This window comes from Pseudophryne corroboree, chromosome 6 (assembly GCF_028390025.1).
Source record: "Pseudophryne corroboree isolate aPseCor3 chromosome 6, aPseCor3.hap2, whole genome shotgun sequence".
NCBI classification, from domain to species: Eukaryota; Metazoa; Chordata; class Amphibia; order Anura; family Myobatrachidae; genus Pseudophryne; species Pseudophryne corroboree.
Window position 1 is genome coordinate 573,290,470 of NC_086449.1, and position 19,668 is coordinate 573,310,137.

At 48.0% G+C, this 19,668-nt stretch overlaps 1 protein-coding gene across 7 annotated transcripts in view; it reads left to right on the forward strand.

Moving 5' to 3' along the window:
• Positions 1-19,668, forward strand: part of APAF1 (apoptotic peptidase activating factor 1) — a 188,583-nt gene that overhangs the window by 12,565 nt on the left and 156,350 nt on the right. For 6 of the 7 annotated variants that reach the window (XM_063927851.1, XM_063927855.1, XM_063927854.1 and 3 more), the window contains exon 3: positions 9,419-9,608. In XM_063927851.1, coding sequence (XP_063783921.1) covers positions 9,419-9,608 — 190 coding nt within the window. Of the gene's footprint in view, positions 1-9,202; positions 9,309-9,418; positions 9,609-19,668 lie in introns of all 7 variants that reach the window. The other variant, XM_063927852.1, reaches the window with a different exon arrangement.

Consider the following 19,668-nt stretch of genomic DNA (forward strand, 5'->3'; position numbering starts at 1 on the left):
AGTACCAATTATTGGTTTATTGACATAGATTATATAGATATTTCTCTATCGTCCTAGTGGATGCTGGGGTTCCTGAAAGGACCATGGGGAATAGCGGCTCCGCAGGAGACAGGGCACAAAAAGTAAAGCTTTTCCGATCAGGTGGTGTGCACTGGCTCCTCCCCCTATGACCCTCCTCCAGACTCCAGTTAGATTTTTGTGCCCGGCCGAGAAGGGTGCAATCTAGGTGGCTCTCCTAAAGAGCTGCTTAGAGAAAGTTTAGCTAGGTTTTTTATGTTACAGTGATTCCTGCTGGCAACAGGATCACTGCAGCGAGGGACTGAGGGGAGAAGGAGTCAACTCACCTGCGTGCAGGATGGATTGGCTTCTTGGCTACTGGACATCAAGCTCCAGAGGGACGATCACAGGTACAGCCTGGATGGTCACCGGAGCCGCGCCGCCGGCCCCCTTGCAGATGCTGAAGACAGAAGAGGTCCAGAATCGGCGGCTGAAGACTCCTGCAGTCTTCTAAAGGTAGCGCACAGCACTGCAGCTGTGCGCCATTTTCCTCTCAGCACACTTCACACGGCAGTCACTGAGGGTGCAGGGCGCTGGGAGGGGGGCGCCCTGGGAGGCAAAATGAGTACCTATAAAGGCTAAAAATACCTCACATATAGCCCTAGAGGCTATATGGAGATATTTAACCCCTGCCTGATTTCTCAAAATAGCGGGAGACGAGCCCGCCGGAAAAGGGGCGGGGCCTATCTCCTCAGCACACGGCGCCATTTCCTCTCACAGCTCCGCTGGTCAGGACGGCTCCCAGGTCTCTCCCCTGCACTGCACTACAGAAACAGGGTAAAACAGAGAGGGGGGGCAAATTTATGGCGATATTTTTATATAACAAAGCAGCTATAGGGGAGCACTTATTATAAGGCTATCCCTGATATATATATAGCGCTTTTGGTGTGTGCTGGCAAACTCTCCCTCTGTCTCCCCAAAGGGCTAGTGGGTCCTGTCTTCATTAGGAGCATTCCCTGTGTGTCTGCTGTGTGTCGGTACGTGTGTGTCGACATGTATGAGGACGATATTGGTGTGGAGGCGGAGCAATTGCCAAATATGGGGATGTCACCTCCTAGGGGGTCGACACCAGAATGGATGCCTTTATTTATGGAACTACGGGATAGTGTCAACACGCTAAAGCAGTCGTTTGACGACATGAGACGGCCGGACAATCAATTAGTGCCTGTCCAGGCGACTCAAACACCGTCAGGGGCTGTGAAACGCCCTTTGCCTCAGTCGGTCGACACAGACCCAGACACAGGCGATGACTCCAGTGGTGACGGTGACGAATCAACCGTATTTTCCAGTAGGGCCACACGTTATATGATTTTGGCAATGAAGGAGGCGTTACATTTAGCTGATACTACAGGTACCACTAAACAGGGTATTATGTGGGGTATGAAAAAACTACCTATAGTTTTTCCTGAATCAGAAGAACTAAATGACGTGTGTAATGAAGCGTGGGTTGCCCCTGATAAAAAGCTGATAATTTCAAAGAAATTATTGGCATTATACCCTTTCCCGCCAGAGGTTAGGGAGCGCTGGGAAACACCTCCTAGGGTGGACAAGGCGCTAACACGCTTATCTAAACAAGTGGCGTTACCCTCTCCTGAGACGGCCGCACTTAAAGATCCATCAGATAGGAGGATGGAAAATATCCAAAAAAGTATATACACACATGCAGGTGTTATACTACGACCAGCTGTAGCAACTGCCTGGATGGGCAGTGCGGGGGTAGTTTGGTCAGAATCCCTGATTGAAAATATTGATACCCTGGACAGGGACAATATTCTACTGTCGTTAGAACAAATAAAGGATGCATTTCTTTATATGCGTGATGCACAGAGGGATATATGCACACTGGCATCACGGGTAAGTGCTATGTCCATTTCGGCCAGAAGAGCTTTATGGACGCGACAGTGGACAGGCGATGCGGATTCAAAACGGCATATGGAAGTTTTGCCGTATAAGGGGGAGGAGTTATTTGGAGTCGGTCTATCAGATTTGGTGGCCACGGCTACAGCCGGGAAATCCACCTTTCTACCTCAAGTCACTCCCCAACAGAAAAAGGCACCGACTTTTCAACCGCAGCCCTTTCGTTCCTTTAAAAATAAGAGAGCAAAGGGCTATTCATATTTGCCACGAGGCAAAGGTCGAGGGAAGAGACAGCAACACGCAGCTCCTTCCCAGGATCAGAAGCCCTCCCCGGCTTCTACAAAAGCCTCAGCATGACGCTGGGGCTTCTCAAGCGGACTCGGGGACGGTGGGCGGTCGTCTCAAAAATTACAGCGCGCAGTGGGCTCACTCGCAAGTAGATCCCTGGATCCTGCAGATAATATCTCAGGGATACAGGTTGGAATTAGAGACAGATCCACCTCGCCGTTTCCTGAGGTCTGCTTTACCAACGTCCCCCTCCGAAAGGGAGACGGTGTTGGAAGCCATTCACAAGCTGTACTCTCAGCAGGTGATAGTCAAGGTACCTCTTCTGCAACAAGGGAAGGGGTATTATTCCACTCTTTTTGTGGTACCGAAGCCGGATGGCTCGGTAAGGCCTATTCTAAATCTGAAGTCCTTGAACCTGTACATAAAGAAGTTCAAGTTCAAAATGGAGTCACTCAGAGCAGTGATAGCGAACCTGGAAGAGGGGAACTTTATGGTATCCTTGGACATCAAGGATGCGTATCTCCACGTTCCAATTTACCCCTCACACCAGGGGTACCTCAGGTTCGTTGTACAAAACTGTCACTATCAGTTTCAGACGCTGCCGTTCGGATTGTCCACGGCACCTCGGATCTTTACAAAGGTAATGGCCGAGATGATGATTCTTCTTCGAAGAAAAGGCGTATTAATTATCCCATACTTGGACGATCTCCTAATAAGGGCGAGGTCCAGAGAACAGCTAGAGATGGGATTAGCACTGTCTCAAGAAGTGCTAAAACAGCACGGGTGGATTCTGAATATTCCAAAATCCCAGTTAATGCCGACAACTCGTCTGCTGTTCCTAGGGATGATTCTGGACACGGTTCAGAAAAAGGTTTTTCTCCCGGAGGAAAAAGCCAAGGAGTTATCCGAGCTTGTCAGGAACCTCCTAAAACCAGGAAAGGTGTCTGTACATCAATGCACAAGAGTCCTGGGAAAAATGGTGGCTTCTTACGAAGCGATTCCATTCGGCAGATTCCACGCAAGAATTTTCCAAAGGGATCTGTTGGACAAATGGTCAGGGTCGCATCTTCAGATGCACCTACGGATAACCCTGTCTCCAAGGACAAGGGTGTCTCTTCTGTGGTGGTTGCAGAGTGCTCATCTATTGGAGGGCCGCAGATTCGGCATACAGGATTGGATCCTGGTGACCACGGACGCCAGCCTGAGAGGCTGGGGAGCAGTCACACAAGGAAGAAACTTCCAGGGAGTATGGACGAGCCTGGAAACGTCTCTTCACATAAACATTCTGGAACTAAGAGCAATATACAATGCTCTAAACCAGGCAGAACCTCTGCTTCAGGGAAGACCGGTATTGATCCAGTCGGACAACATCACGGCAGTCGCCCATGTGAACAGACAGGGCGGCACAAGAAGCAGGAGGGCAATGGCAGAAGCTGCAAGGATTCTTCGCTGGGCAGAGAATCATGTGATAGCACTGTCAGCAGTGTTCATCCCGGGAGTGGACAACTGGGAAGCAGACTTCCTCAGCAGACACGATCTTCACCCGGGAGAGTGGGGACTTCATCCAGAAGTCTTCCACATGCTGGTAACCCGTTGGGAAAGACCAATGGTGGACATGATGGCGTCTCGCCTCAACAAAAAACTGGACAGGTATTGCGCCAGGTCAAGAGATCCGCAGGCAATAGCTGTGGACGCGCTGGTAACGCCTTGGGTGTACCAGTCGGTGTATGTGTTTCCTCCTCTGCCTCTCATACCAAAAGTATTGAGAATTATACGGCAAAGAGGCGTAAGAACGATACTAGTGGTTCCGGATTGGCCAAGGAGGACTTGGTACCCGGAACTTCAAGAGATGATCACGGAAGATCCGTGGCCTCTACCTCTAAGGAGGGACTTGCTTCAGCAGGGTCCCTGTCTGTTTCAAGACTTACCGCGGCTGCGTTTGACGGCATGGCGGTTGAACGCCGGATCCTAAAGGAAAGAGGCATGCCGGAAGAAGTCATTCCTACTTTGATTAAAGCAAGGAAGGAAGTAACCGTGCAACATTATCACCGAATTTGGCGAAAATATGTTGCGTGGTGCGAAGATCGGAGTGCTCCGACGGAGGAATTTCAACTGGGTCGATTCCTACATTTCCTGCAATCAGGATTGTCAATGGGTCTCAAATTGGGATCTATTAAGGTTCAAATTTCGGCCCTGTCGATTTTCTTTCAAAAAGAATTGGCTTCAGTCCCTGAAGTCCAGACTTTTGTTAAGGGAGTGCTGCATATACAGCCTCCTGTGGTGCCTCCAGTGGCACCGTGGGATCTAAATGTGGTTTTGGACTTCCTAAAATCTCATTGGTTTGAACCACTAAAAAAGGTGGATTTGAAATATCTCACATGGAAAGTGACCATGCTTCTAGCCCTGGCTTCTGCCAGGAGAGTGTCAGAATTGGCAGCTTTATCTTACAAAAGCCCATATCTGATTTTCCATTCGGACAGGGCAGAACTGCGAACTCGTCCGCATTTTCTCCCTAAGGTGGTGTCAGCATTTCATCTGAACCAGCCTATTGTAGTGCCTGCGGCTACAAGTGACTTGGAGGACTCCAAGTTACTGGACGTTGTCAGAGCATTAAAAATATATATTGCAAGGACAGCTGGAGTCAGAAAATCTGACTCGTTGTTTATATTGTATGCACCCAACAAGATGGGTGCTCCTGCGTCTAAGCAGACGATTGCTCGTTGGATCTGTAGCACAATCCAACTTGCACATTCTGTGGCAGGCTTGCCACAGCCTAAATCTGTAAAGGCCCACTCCACAAGGAAGGTGGGCTCATCTTGGGCGGCTGCCCGAGGGGTCTCGGCATTACAACTTTGCCGAGCAGCTACGTGGTCAGGGGAGAACACGTTTGTAAAATTTTACAAATTTGATACTCTGGCTAAGGAGGACCTGGAGTTCTCTCATTCGGTGCTGCAGAGTCATCCGCACTCTCCCGCCCGTTTGGGAGCTTTGGTATAATCCCCATGGTCCTTTCAGGAACCCCAGCATCCACTAGGACGATAGAGAAAATAAGATTTTACTTACCGATAAATCTATTTCTCGGAGTCCGTAGTGGATGCTGGGCGCCCATCCCAAGTGCGGATTATCTGCATAAGTTGTACATAGTTATTGTTAACTAATTCGGGTTATTGTTAAAGGAAGCCATCTTTCAGAGGCTCCGCTGTTATCATACTGTTAACTGGGTTTAGATCACAAGTTGTACGGTGTGATTGGTGTGGCTGGTATGAGTCTTACCCGGGATTCAAAATCCTCCCTTATTGTGTACGCTCGTCCGGGCACAGTACCTAACTGGAGTCTGGAGGAGGGTCATAGGGGGAGGAGCCAGTGCACACCACCTGATCGGAAAAGCTTTACTTTTTGTGCCCTGTCTCCTGCGGAGCCGCTATTCCCCATGGTCCTTTCAGGAACCCCAGCATCCACTACGGACTCCGAGAAATAGATTTATCGGTAAGTAAAATCTTATTATTAAAAAGTTGTTACAGATAAAATTTGTATATCGGTGAGAAATGTCCAGAATATGATGATTTAGATCCTCCCTCACCTTAACAAGGTCTGAGCTCAAAAGGGAGTATCTTCAAAAACTGGGTTAAGGACTCATGACTGACAGACCCAACGCGTTTCGTCTAAACGACTTCATCAGGGGTAATTTGATAACGAAAGCAGGACCAAATATGAAATTGGAATGGTGTATACCAAAGGTCACATAATAAACTGGGAATAAAAATTAGCCTCAAATGGAACTTCTAAAATCCAATATCTTGTAATAAAGCTCCTCTAAAAAATGAAATCCACATGGTAGTGTTCTTGAGACCACCTGAATGTACTAAAAAAAACTTTTATGACCATATAGTTTTATTGCAACTTGGAAAAAGGTATATCACAATGGTACAGCAGGTGTTAACAAAGTTTTTATAAACACTGAGACCTCCACATTAAGGTTCACATTTGGATCAGAACAGCTTTTTCTGCAACCATGCATGTGAAGATTTGTGAAATCCTTACATGCATGGTTGCAGGTCAGTATTCAATGCCTCGGCCAAACTCTACAGGTTTTGGCCGTTCCGACAGTGGCAAACCGACTTTTTTAAAAGTTGGATTGACATTGTCGGAAACAGGGCTAAAACCTGTCGCGTTTGGCCACGCTTCCGACAAGATACCTGGGTTCCGACAATCCACGTGTTTTCCGACAAGTCAGGAATTCCCGGCTTGTCGGGAAAAAAGAGCCGGCATTGAGTAGGTCGGAACCCCTTCTGACCTAAAACAGTCAGAAAATGCCTTATTTCCAACTGTTTTAGGTTGGAAAGATAGCAGTGTGTGTATGTATATGTGTGTGTAATATATATATATATATATATATATATATCTCTATCTATCTACCCCGGCACTCCTGTTGGCCAACGGGGCTAGCTTGCTCCCGTGCCCTCCGCTGGGGTTAAACCCATAATACATACTATGGAAGCAACGAGGTGGCACTCGGAGACTGCAAATCAATCAAAACTGTATATTCAAATCACAACGTTTTGGGGACGTGCTCCCCTTCTTCAGACCAAATAACAAGTGAACAAAAGGTGAAATAAATACATAAAAAACGTACCCCTCAGACCTCCCCCACCGGCGTTGTCCTCAATCACGCCACCCGCAGCTCTGGCCGAACACTTTCGGCTTCTCACAGCCAGCGGAAGTGACATCCCGGCTGCATGACCTTAGTAAACGCTGACAACAAAACACAAAGACAAAAAACATACATTAAAAAACAGTAACATTGTATCAAATATAATAGAAAAAATGTGCAATTAGTGTTACAAAAAGAATGTTACCATTTTACAGGCAACATATTGAAGAAGACTGGCATCTTTTTTTTACTATTTGAAAACCCGGCTCAGTCTATGGGGTATATTCAAGTGAAGTTGAAAGCTGCCGTCTGTCGAAAAGATGGCAGTTTTCGACTTTTTTAGGTCGGAAGGGGTTCCGACCTATTCAATCTAACCCCAAATTATTTGACAAGTCGAGGAATTCGACTTGTCGAAAAGCATGTGGTTCGGCGGAATAGCTGCCGATCCGCGTGCTTCTGTCGAAAACGGGGCCAAAACCGGCGGGTTTTAGCCCCCTTTTCGACCATATCAATTCGACTTTAAAAAAGTCGAATTGAGATGCGGGAGCAGAGACGGGGGAGAGGAGGAGACAGGTAATAGCCGCGGGCAGACGGGGCAGAGCAGCACTACAGCAGCGGCTATAGCAGTGTAGCCGATGGATGTGTCACTGTCGCCGCTCACAGCAGCGTCCACCCGGCTCCAGCAAGCGAAACCTCGCTTGCTGGAGCCGTGTGGACACTGCCGTGAGCGGTGGCTGTGACACATCCCCGGCTACGCTGCTGTAGCGCTGCTCTCCCACGTCTGCCCGCGGCTCTCTCCCGTCTCAGCTCCCGCATATCAATTCAACTCTTTTTTTAAAGTCGAATTGAGATGGCATTGAATAGCCCTGGTCGGATCCATTCCAACAAATGAATGTCGGAATGGATCCAACTTCAATTGAATATACCCTATATATCATGTGGGTGCAAACACATATACATTAATGGTATCACCTACATTATCAAAGAATCTCTGACCTTTTAATGAACCAATGATGCAAGTAATATATATCGCATAATTACAGTGGTTAAAACCCTGTGCTGCATTAGAAAAATCAGGTCTCCCTCTGCAACAGTGTCGACTGTATCAAACACATATTCTGCATCATAGGTTCTCGTAACACTAAATAAACATATTACAGGAAATGGATTAACCCCAATGTGTCATTTAACCCCTAGGGCGCACAGTCTGTAACCTGTGGATCCACTGTGACTCTAATTGTAATAACTTTTTGCCACGATTACCACCTCTAACACTTTCGGAACATGGTCAATAATTCTATATCTTAACGTAGCCATGCCATGTTTTTGTTCCAGAAAGTGCCGTGCTGCTGGTTGTTCAGCTGTGCCAGATGTTCATGCATTTCTTACAGCTTGCCTGTGTTGTGCCATATGGATCTTGAATTGGCACTCCGTTTTCCCTACGTAATATGTGCCACATGGGCACATAATTACATAGTCCACGTATCTAGTACTACATGTTAGCGACCACGTGATGGGAAACTTTCTCCCTGAGTAGGGGTGTGAAATGTCTCCTGGGGACATAAAAGTACACGTGGTGCAACCTAAACATTTATGACACCAGTTTTTTCTAGACAAAAAATGTGTAGGTCTGCTCTTAAAATTAGTGATATCAGTTTTAACCACTATATCGCGTATATTTTTACCTCAAGTGTAACTGGGCATCATTGTCTTATGGTGTAAAGATGGCAACTCAGGATCTGTTGACACAATTTGAAAAATGATAGTTAGGAGCTGATTGGCTGGTCATTTTATCTTCGTTCGCTTTATCTACATCCAAGGCTTAGTAAATAGACCTCTAAAACCGGTATCCAGTTCGCAACAAATTAACTCCACTGGGGCTATCCAATTAGTCCCAATGACCGTAGTTATTGGGAATAACCAGCCCTTAGAGCCACGTTTTTCCATGAAAACACATAGGCCTGGGAATTTATCCTGGATCCTATGTGTTTTCGGCCAAAAGTAGAAATAGAAAACAGGGATTAATTGGTTAGGGTGAAAAAAAATCAGCGCTACTGTAAAAATAAAAAAAATCGCACATCACCCTCCCCCTTTTTTATGGATGAATAAAATGTAGGGCAAATTAGATACCCCCTAATTCTCTGCCAGAGATGAAACGGAGAACGTGAAATCCAAACAACGGTTTCAATTGATAAATAGACCCACACGCATGATACTTCTGGTAAAATCCTATTTTAGCTGATTACTTGAGCTGCTTATTTATATATGTGTAGGAGCTACACAAGGAGCCTCACCCCTCTCTCTCTTTCTCTCTCTCTTTTTCTCTCTCTCTCTCTCTCGTGCTATGAGGTCTGGGCTTTCTGCTATTCATTAGTGTGTAGTGAAATCGCTATGAGGCTTCATGTTGCTGAAATCGTATGAGTATTTTCATTATATTAATGAAGTAATATTGCAGGTGAGGCAAATAATAACCGTCCTGAACTCTTAAGCTAAAAAATCACTATGATCAGCGTCTTCTCAGTGTATGATAGGTGTACCTTATATGTAGTGTTTTATATTTTACAGGCTACTCAACTTGACCGAGCAAACCAGCTTATCAATCTAATTCTGAAGAAAGACAATCGTGCGTATGTTTCCTTTTTCAATGCACTGCTACATGAGGGGTACAAAGACCTGGCTGCTCTTCTGAAAGCAGCGGCCACCATTGATCTGTCTGGCAGCACCAAAGAATCAAAGAATGGTATTACATCATATGGTGAGTATTATTTTATGTATGTGCTTTGTTCAATGCTCCAGGCACCCTCTAATGTCCTAAGGGTCATATTTCATTAGACAGCCTTACTACACTGCATTGTTGTTGTATAACACCCTTCAATCGAGTGGTAATCATGTGACCGCCGGTCGGGAGACAGACGGTCACATGACCTCCACCAGCATGCCGACCAACAGGGACTATTTCCACTCTTGGGTGTCCACGACACCGACAGAGTGGGAATAGAACACAGAGTCGGCAGTGTGTCGAGTGCATCGTGGCGAGCCCGCAAGGGGCTTGCTGCACTCTGCTCTCCCCGCTAGGGTCCCGGCGTCTGTATGCTGCCGGGATCCCGGCGTCGGTATGCTGACCGCCGGTCAGCCATACAACACCCCTTTTTTTTTTTTAAATTGTTTATTTTAATTTTCAGGGTATAAACTTTACAGGTTACAAACATTACTGCAGCCTCCCCCCTTTCATGGGATGGGCTGTTCTGTCTAACATTACATTACCGATAACAGAAATATAACCTTAAAATAAGGAACATGTGGTTCCCACAATGCAAAGAAACAGCAAAGAGTTATGTCTCAGGGTAGACTGAGACTATTCAAATGGGTGGGAACCGACACACAGGTTCGTAATTATGACTGTAGGAGGGTAGAGACTAAAGAGAGAGAACCTGAGAGGCGAGAAAAAGAGACAGGGGAGATGGGGAGGGAATAGAGTAGGAGGAGAGGTGACAGGGTTAGGGAAATGCCGCTGGTACGCCCCCGTTTTGCGCTGGTACGCGCATGGCGCTAGTACTAAATGGAAAGTGCTACTCGGGGAACACGGAAAGGATATGATGAGGATATCCTCTGAGCTACTTGTCAGGCTAGGAGAGTACAGGGGTCATAATAGTAGGGCCGTCGAGCTCCCGGGGGGTCGAGCTCCGTGTGCGGGGGCCTGTGAGTCAAACCAAAGTTCCCATATTTGAAGGAACTGAAAAGATCTGTTATGGAGGTATGCAGTGATTTTTTCCATGCTTGCGAAGTACCATACTTTGTTGATGACCTGTTGCATAGGGGGGGACTCCCTCTTTTTCCAGTTTAGGGCAATTGCGCATCTAGCCGCGTTCAAGATCTGTGTCAGTAATTTACCGGAGTTCGGAGGTGCATTGGCAGTGGGGAGGCCTAGCAGGAAGGACCAAGGATCTTTGTATATCCGGGTCTGGAGCACTGTACTCAACAGGTGGGCGACTGAATCCCAGAATAGCTCGATTTTAGGGCACGTCCACCATATATGGAGGAAAGAGCCGTGTCCGCCGCATCCTCTCCAGCACAATGGCTGGGAGGAGGGAAACATTTTGTGAAGTCTAGAGGGGACTAGATACCACCGATATAAGATTTTATATGCGTTTTCCTTAACTAGTGTTGAAATCGAGGATTTCGCGGCAGCCGCAAAGACATCTGACCAATCATAGTCATCTGGTATCGGGCCAAGGTCCTGTTCCCACCTGAGTATAAAAGCCGGGGTCGTCTCCTTATCCCCTACCTGGAGAAGGGAATACAGTTGGGAGATGATTCCACGAGCGAGCGGTTTGTAATAGCAATAGGACTCCAGGGTGGAGAGAGGTTGGAATGGGGATGTGCTTGTTAAGGACGAGACAAAGTGTCTCACCTGGAGATAGGTAAAAGGATTCGCATCCGGGAAGTCATATTTTGACGCGATTTCCGGTAAGGGTGTACAGGCCCCTTCTGACAATACATCTAGAACAAAGCGGATGTTATGTGTCGACCATGAGTGCGAGCGGGTCATGGAATGGCCTGGGACGAACGAAGGGTTGCCCCATAATGGAGTAAGCGCCGAAGGGGCTGATAGCATGTGGAAATGGCGTGTACAATAGTCCCAGATCTGACAAGTGAATTCCAGAACCGGGTGGAGTTGCAAATGGGGAGGCCTAGATTTAGGAGGGGATAAGAGTAGAGACGATAGAGGAGTGCGGCTAAGTGTCCTCTCTAACTGGAGCCAACGTATGGACTGCGTAGGGGCGAACCATGCAACCGCTTGGCTGAGATGGGTAGCCAGATAGTAAAGACGGATATCTGGGAATCCTCTCCCCCCTTCTTGTACTGATCTGCGGAGGGTAGAGAACCCTATCCTAGGAGTTTTATTTCTCCACACAAAACGTAGCAACCACGTATGAATTTGTGCCAGTACCGAGTCCGGCACTTTCACTGGTAGCGTTTGAAATAGATAGAGGAGGCGGGGGATAATATTCATTTTCAGAGCTATGATACGGCCTAACCAAGATATGATTAATGATTGCCATTTATGGAGATCGGCCTTAAGATTTTTAAGCAAGGGCGAGAAATTTTCCTTAAACAAGTCTCCATAGCGGCTCGTAATATAGACCCCCAGATATCGAATTTTAGAGGTGCACCAGGTGAATTTGAAGTTGTTTTGCATGTTGGCTATTTGGGGAGGGGAGATGTGGAAGGGGAGAGCTTCCGTCTTGGACCAGTTGACTTTGTAGCCCGATATCTTTCCGTATTCAGACAGGAGAGTAAAAAGGTTCGGCAGAGAGGTGTGAGGTGAGGAAAGTGATAGGAGGACGTCGTCTGCGAACAAGGAGATCTTGTAAACAGAGTCCCCTACTCCTAGCCCCCCGATATCGGGCGAGGCTCGGATTCGGGCTGCTAATGGTTCTATCACTAAGGCAAAGATCAGGGGTGAGAGTGGGCAGCCCTGTCTGGTACCGTTGGAGATGTCCAAAGGGTCAGATTGTACTCCGTTTATAGATACCCTAGCGGAAGGGGTCGAATATAAGGCTTGTATCCCTGTAAGGAATTCCCCCTGAAAGCCCAGATGTGCAAGGGTTTCAAACATAAAGGGCCATCCTATTCTGTCAAATGCTTTCTCCGCGTCCAGAGAAAGCAAGAGAGCAGGGGTGTGTGTAAGGTTGATATAGTGGGTCAGACTAATAATTCGTCTCGTGTTGTCTCGTGCTTGGCGGCCGGGGATAAATCCTACCTGGTCGTTATGGATAAGGTGGGGTAAGACTCTATTTAGACGGAGAGCTAATATTTTGGCATAGATCTTGATATCTGAGTTAAGTAATGATATAGGCCTATAGTTAGCGCAAATAGATGTGTCCTTACCCTCCTTAGGGATGACTATTATCTTGGCCTCCAGTTCCGCTTTGGAGAAAGAAGCTCCCTGTAAGACAGCATTGAAAAGGGCTGAGAGGTGAGGTGTAAGTTGGGGGAGAAAGGTCTTGTAATATGCGGCCGTAAAGCCGTCTGGACCAGGAGCTTTGCTAAGTTTTAGGGATTTGACAACAGTGGCAATTTCTTCTTCGGATATCTCTGAATTCAATTCGGCTGAGACCGATGAGCTTAAACGAGGGAGATGGCATTGGGATAGGAAGGTACGAATAGCCCCAATAAAGTCTGGTTTCGTCTGAGTGGTCTTATGGGCGTTGTATAGTTTCTCGTAGAAGCGAGAGAAAGTTTCAGTGATGCGTTTGGGGTCCCTAGTCTTCACACCAGAGGAATGCTGGATAGACATAACGTTATTCCTTGTAAGTTTAGCCCGGAGCCTAGAGGCTAGCAGCCGATCAGCTTTATCTCCTTTTTCGTAGAAGGATTGGTTGAGCCACTTCAAGCTGGTCTCCACCTTCGTCGTCAGGAGCATGTTTAACTCACCTCTGACCGCAGATAGGGCGGAGAGATCCGTTTCGGACCCTGTTTTTTTGTGTTTCAGTGAGAGGGAGCCAAGCATGTCCGTGAGTTCCCGGATGCGTTTGGATCTGGCCTTCTTGTTATAAGAGGAGGCACTGATCAGGTATCCGCGTATGACCGCTTTGTGAGCGTCCCAAAGTAACATAGGGGGAACAGACGGGGATGTGTTTGTCTCAAAGTAGTGGGAGATTTCGGCGGCTATGTGGGCTTTCGTTTGGGGATTAAGAAGGAGTCTATCGTTCAATCTCCACACAGGGTGGCGAGCGGGTGGGTGTGGGCCTGCGACATCTACGGTGACCGGACCGTGGTCTGACCACATGTTGGGGTGAATGGAGGTGTCAATGATACTTTGTGCAGGCTCCGAACTCAGGAAAATCATGTCTAATCTCGTGTAAACATCGTATATGGGGGAATAGTAAGTGTAGTCTTTGGCAGTCGGCTCTTTTACTCTCCATGCATCGAAGAGAAGGTGCCGTGACAGCAGGAGGTTCAAAGCAGTTGCATTGCGCGTGTGTGAGGGGCGCATGGATCTGGGCAGAGGTTTAGATCTGTCCAGAGCGCTGTCTAAAGTCACATTAAAATCCCCCCCTAATACCACATTACCGCGTCTGTGTAGGGCTAAGAGGCTATTTAAGGAGTGGAAAAAGGGAGCCTGGGTCTGGTTTGGAGCATAGACATTTAGGAATGTATAGGGAGTCCCGTTTAACAACCCTACCAGCAACAAGTATCTGCCTTCAGGGTCGCTCAGTATTTCAGAGGGGATGAAATCTAAATGATTAGCAAAGAGCATAGAGACCCCTTTCTTCTTGTGTATGGGGTCGCAAGCATGGAAAGTGTGCGGGAAGTGTTTGGACTTAAGTGCTGGGTGTGATTTACCTGAGAAGTGGGTCTCCTGTAGGAAAACGATATCGCCTTTGAGTTGCTTAAGGGATTGAAATAAAAGAGAGCGTTTACGTGGGCTATTTAGACCTTTCGTGTTCAATGTGATTATCCTAAGGACCATGGTTTGAGAGCAGTGCACTTTTCATGTGGAAGCGCGCCAGCGGAGTTCCGAAAGATAGGGGGGAAGGAAAAGGAAAGAGGATCAGGAAGAAGAGAAGAGAGAGGGTAGGAGAACAGATGAAGAACAAGCATATATTAGCATCAATGGTTAAAGGGCGGAGGGAATCCATTCTCGTCAGTCGGACCCAAGGGAGAGACAGACCCGCAGGTCTAGGTCGTCCGACGTCGACCCTAAAGGTCGAATGGGGGGTGGGTGAACCCAGCTGCTCAGAGAGGAGACCGGGTCCCGTGTGCGATCATACTATATTTAAATGTACGCAGTGCGAACAATAAGCTAGGGGAGCTTAAAGGGGAGGGGGGAGGGGGGAGGGTAACAGCATTAGTAGGACTGGGGGTAAACATGGCATGCTGATCGCATATTAACAACAATAATATTAAGACCTGTGTGAGGTAAAAAAGGAAAACAAGAAAAAACAAAACTCAGCCCATACGGGCCTCCCGGGACCGGAGCCCACGCGGCCAGCCACGAAGAACCCCGGCCCCGAGGGCCCGGACAGGTCCCCCCACAACAGGATCAACAAGGCATTAAATGGTAGGCATTATCTTAACCCAAGGCTCTACACCGTATGGGGATCTTGGCATAGTGCGGAAAGACCCCCTGTAGTCCGTTGTGGACTCGTGTGGTCACAAGTCCTATCCTGGACATCTATACATGGTAATTCATGTATCTGGGGAGGTGTGTGAAGCAGATCCGACGGTGGTCCATTCTGAGGCTGGAGCTGTGAGAGAAGGGGAGGTGTTGACTGGGAGAGAATGTTGAGGGGTAGTCGGGGGGCCGGAGATGTTCAGTTGGTGTAGTAGTTGAAGGGCCTCATCTGGGGATCTAGCGGAGAGGAATTTACCATCTGCTCTGACTTGGAGTGCAAAAGGGAAGCCCCATCTGTATCGGACATTATGATCTCTTAGGGCTTTGGTTATGTCTTTTAATTCCCTCCGTCTGTTCAGCGTGACCGGCGACAAGTCCTGGAAGATCAAGAGATCAGAGCCTTCGAACGGGATCGTCGTCATCCTCCTAGTTTTGGCGTAGACTTGGTCTTTGACCGCGAAATAATGAAAGCGGAGGATTACGTCTCTTGGTGTTTTAGCATCTTGGGATCTAGGACGTAGAGCCCTGTGAGCCCTGTCTAGAAGAAGCATATCGTCTGGGACGGAGGGAGCGAGTGAACGGAAGAGGCGGAGTAGATAGTCCGTGAGGTGGTTTTGTTCTATCGTCTCGGGGACGTTACGAATTCTAAGATTGTTCCGGCGCCCCCTGTTGTCCAAATCTTCTTGTTTGTCCGCTAGGAGCATAACATCCGTACGCATTTGAGATATCTCCTGTTCTGATTCTTGTTGGAAGGCGATAAGCTCTTCCTGTTTTCTTTCGATGGCATCTACTCTGGTGCCCAGGCTATCCACGTCCGATTTTAGGCCCGAGATAGCCTCTTGTACTTCTGCACGTATTGATTTTTTAATATTACGCATCTCGGATAGGAGAAGGGCGACATCAGCCTTTGTGGCGGGAGTGGAGGAAGAGTCATCGTCTGAGTCTTTGTCAGATATTGCTGGGGTGGGTGGGGGTGAGGTTGCTCTCCGGGTGGAGGATGGAGCAGGGTTCTTGAAGTAGCCCACCAGGTTATGGGCGTTCGGCTTTTTCCCCCCTTTAGGCATAGTGGCGGAAGGAGGTGAGGTAGGTTACTTGTCAACACCTGGGAAGGATGAGGGAAGCTCCTATATCATTAGGATCACACACGAGACCAAGTGTAGTACATATCGAGATCACATGCTAGACGCTTTGAAGAGGATGGTCAGACGGGCCCAGTCGGGCGTGCCATGTCCTGTAGGTAATGGTCAAGCCTCAGCGCAGTGAATGTACGCTCTCAGGTTCCAGCAGGTTTAGGGTCCACCGGGGACCGGGATTTCTTTTAGGGATGCCCAAGGCCCTGCCGGCGTAGTGTGTGTGGATGCCAGGGGGGGGTCGACAACTCCGCAGGGTGTTTAGATAGTACCGATATAGTGGTAATGGTGTTCTGAGGTGCTGCCTGGCCTAGCAGTACCGGCTCGTAGGAGCTCCTATAGAACACGGTTGGATGTTCAGGGGGTAGAGGTGAGAGCAGAGTGAGGTATTCCCTCAGCCACCCGGCAGTGAACTGACCCGCCGTTTGATGTCAGGGGGGACTCCAAGGGGAGCACTGAGTGAGGCTCAGAGGTTGAGATAGGGCCACAGTGGGCCGGACTTCTGGGGTGTGTACTGCCGTATTTCTTCTGGGTCTGCCGTGCTGTCCCTTTTTTTTTTTTTTATTCTTTTCTTTTTGTTCTGGTCTCCGGCCTAGGGGGATTGATGTGGACAGCAGGGAGCACCCTATAATGTGCCGCACCGGGTGGAGGGGCCGCACATTTAGGTCGTGTTCAATGTGGGACACGTAGGGCTGGCCGGGTACGCGAGGCCCCGGTCTGAGGGCCGCCGGGAGGCCGCAGCACGCGGGGGCTCAGGGCCTGCTCGCGATGCCCTGTAAGCCTCGGCTGGTGTTGCTGCAGAGGTGGGAACCACGGAGTAAGGAGGGGAGCACTTAGTGAGGCCCAGGGGACCAGATGGAGCCGCAGTGGGCCGGTTTAATGGGGTGTGTGCTGCTCCCAAGATGGCCTCCGGGCTACCCCTGGATCTGCCGGGCTGCCTCTGTTCTGATCTGGTCACCGGCCTAGGGGATTGGCATGGGTGGCAGGGAGCCCCTTCCAGAATGCAGCGACGGGGAGAGAGAGGCCGCACTTCTAAGTAGGTCGACGTGGGACCCTTCGGGCTGGGCGGATGCGCGAGGCCCCGGTCTAAGGGCCGCCGGGAGGTCACGGTTCGCGGGAGCCCAGGGCCTGCACGTGATATCCCGCGAGCCTCCGCTGGAGCCGCTGCAGAGGCGGGAGGCGCGGGGCGAGGAGGTACGGAGCTCCGATGTCCGTCCTGAGTGCGTCAGCACGAGGGGACTCACCCGCCGCGTGGAGCAGTCTCCGTCATCCGCGTCCCCTTCAAGTATGTAGAGGGTCTCCGGCGTTGGGGGTGACGGTTCTGATCCCTTCTGGTCACCGGACCTGTCCGCCCGTTTTCTTCAGCTACTCGGTCCGTCCAGCCGCGCTTCTGATAGGGGGGGGAAGGGGGGGGGTCGTACCACAGTCCCCGGCTTCTTGGGGAGGGGAAGGCCGCAACCTGCAGGAGCCCTGAGAAGGGCTCCCCGGCTCCGCAACCGGGCCCCTCTGGTGTATCGTGCTTAGGGAAGCAGGAGTACCTGAATGGAGGTGCCTGAGGACCTTTAATTGGGTTTATATATTCGATTTATAGACGAGGCCAGCAGGAGCTCAGAGAGATCGCTTCCTCTCAGCTTGCAAGCTAGGCCACGCCCCATACAACACCCCTTTTAATTTTATTTATCTGTATCCCTTTGTATGAAATCTGCAGAGTGAAAAACAGAAAAAAATTAGAAGCCCAATATCAAGATTTATTTTCTGTATTAATGGATCCCTAGTCTACAATATCAAAGACATTGTTTATGAGAGCTTTATACATTAGGAATACATGCATAGTATTTGATGAAGAAATTAATTTAAGCTTTCTGCCTCTTTTTTGAGTATTGCCAAATGGAAAGTTCTAGCATTGTCAGAGGAGCTGTTTCAAACCTTCAAGAAAAATAACATGGAGAAGTTGCCCATAGCAACCAATCCTCCTTTAACTTTCATTTATTTATTACAGTCTATAAAATAACTATAAGCTGATCGATTGCTATGCGCAATTTCTCAGCAATAGCTCTTATTAGAGTAAGAATAATTTTGCCGTCCGATCAACTTACTTGGCGTTCCATAGTCCAAAAGATTTATTTTTGCAAAGAAATATAAAGAGTACCGCCAATACAATGCGCATGAGCGGTTGTCACCAACACAAGGCTTCAGTCCTAAACGCATTAACCTCCAAGGGTCAGTGTGGTACAACTTAAACGCTAACATTCAAATAGTTCTTGTGGAATAAATTCATTGGATACAGGCAGGGATCTGTGTATACACGATGTCTGATAGGTCAGGATCTTCTCCTTTGCCTGAGTGCCTAGAGCTTGATTGGGCCTGAGGGTCTCACCAAAGAGTATCCTATGCTGGATTTCCTTTGTCTTCCAGTATCATGGGTGAGGGGGAGGAATGAGTTTCAGGGGCAGAACACTCCTAATAAATGGATCTAAAAACATTACATTTACAATATCTATACATATAATAAAACTGGAAGGATTGTATCTGTACATAGCATTTTTAATTTTTTTTGAAAATATACTTCTAGAGATTGTTGAAGACGAAAAAAAAAATGGTGGGGAATTTTTGTCTGTTCGTTCCGGCATCACGCAAAAGCTACTGGATGAATTTGGATTGCGTTTTCACTATTGTATAGCTTAGTGACCTAGAAAGAAACTGAGTATGTATAATCGTGATTTGACATCGGGGAGTGGAGCAATAAAGGAAAAACCTTTGATGCTTGACACTTGGCGCACTGACTTAAAGTGACTGCTCTACAGAGGAATCTAATTGTCAGAGATTCTAACATGATGTGGCGTAGGTTAGACTGTTTATACCCCTTATTCCCAACAATTTTCCTTTTCAATTCAAGCGCCTGCAGTTTCCTGTAAGCGTCTATCAACAAGTCGAAGGGGCAAACGCTCAGGGCTGCAGGTGTAGATCTCAGGACCAGCTGCTTCTCCCATGGGCAGCTTTACGTGGCTTGCTCCTGAGTTGGTAGCACCAAGCTTCTTTTTGTGTTAATCCCAGAAAGAAAAACTGCAGATATTGTCTACAAAGGTATTTTGTGATCAGTGTCTACAATATAAAATATACATCACAATGTTAGATGGCACTACTGTCTTTGTAAAATGAGTTCCGCTGAGCAGTAACAGACATCCATGGGAGCCGCAGGCAAACGCTACTTACATTATAGTGAAGCTTTTCATGTCGGGAAACTGTAAATACAGGTAAAAACCCAAATTGTTACTTCACTTCACCTATTTCTATATTTGGGGGGGTAGGGAAATTTACACTGTATGTAAGCTAGGACTCAACAAATACTGGTCACCATGGAAACTGCGGGGGGGATTCATTTAGCTGCAGTAATTTACTGCTGGCTATTTGATCCGCCAGGGCTATTCAGTTATTCCTCGAAGTGATCACATAGGCTGCACTTAACAGGGATTTCTTTTTGCGTATTAAAAGATTCTAAAACAATCCCAGATAAATAACTTGTATTTGGGTGCCGCACAGTGTTAACACCTAGTTCCGGGAAT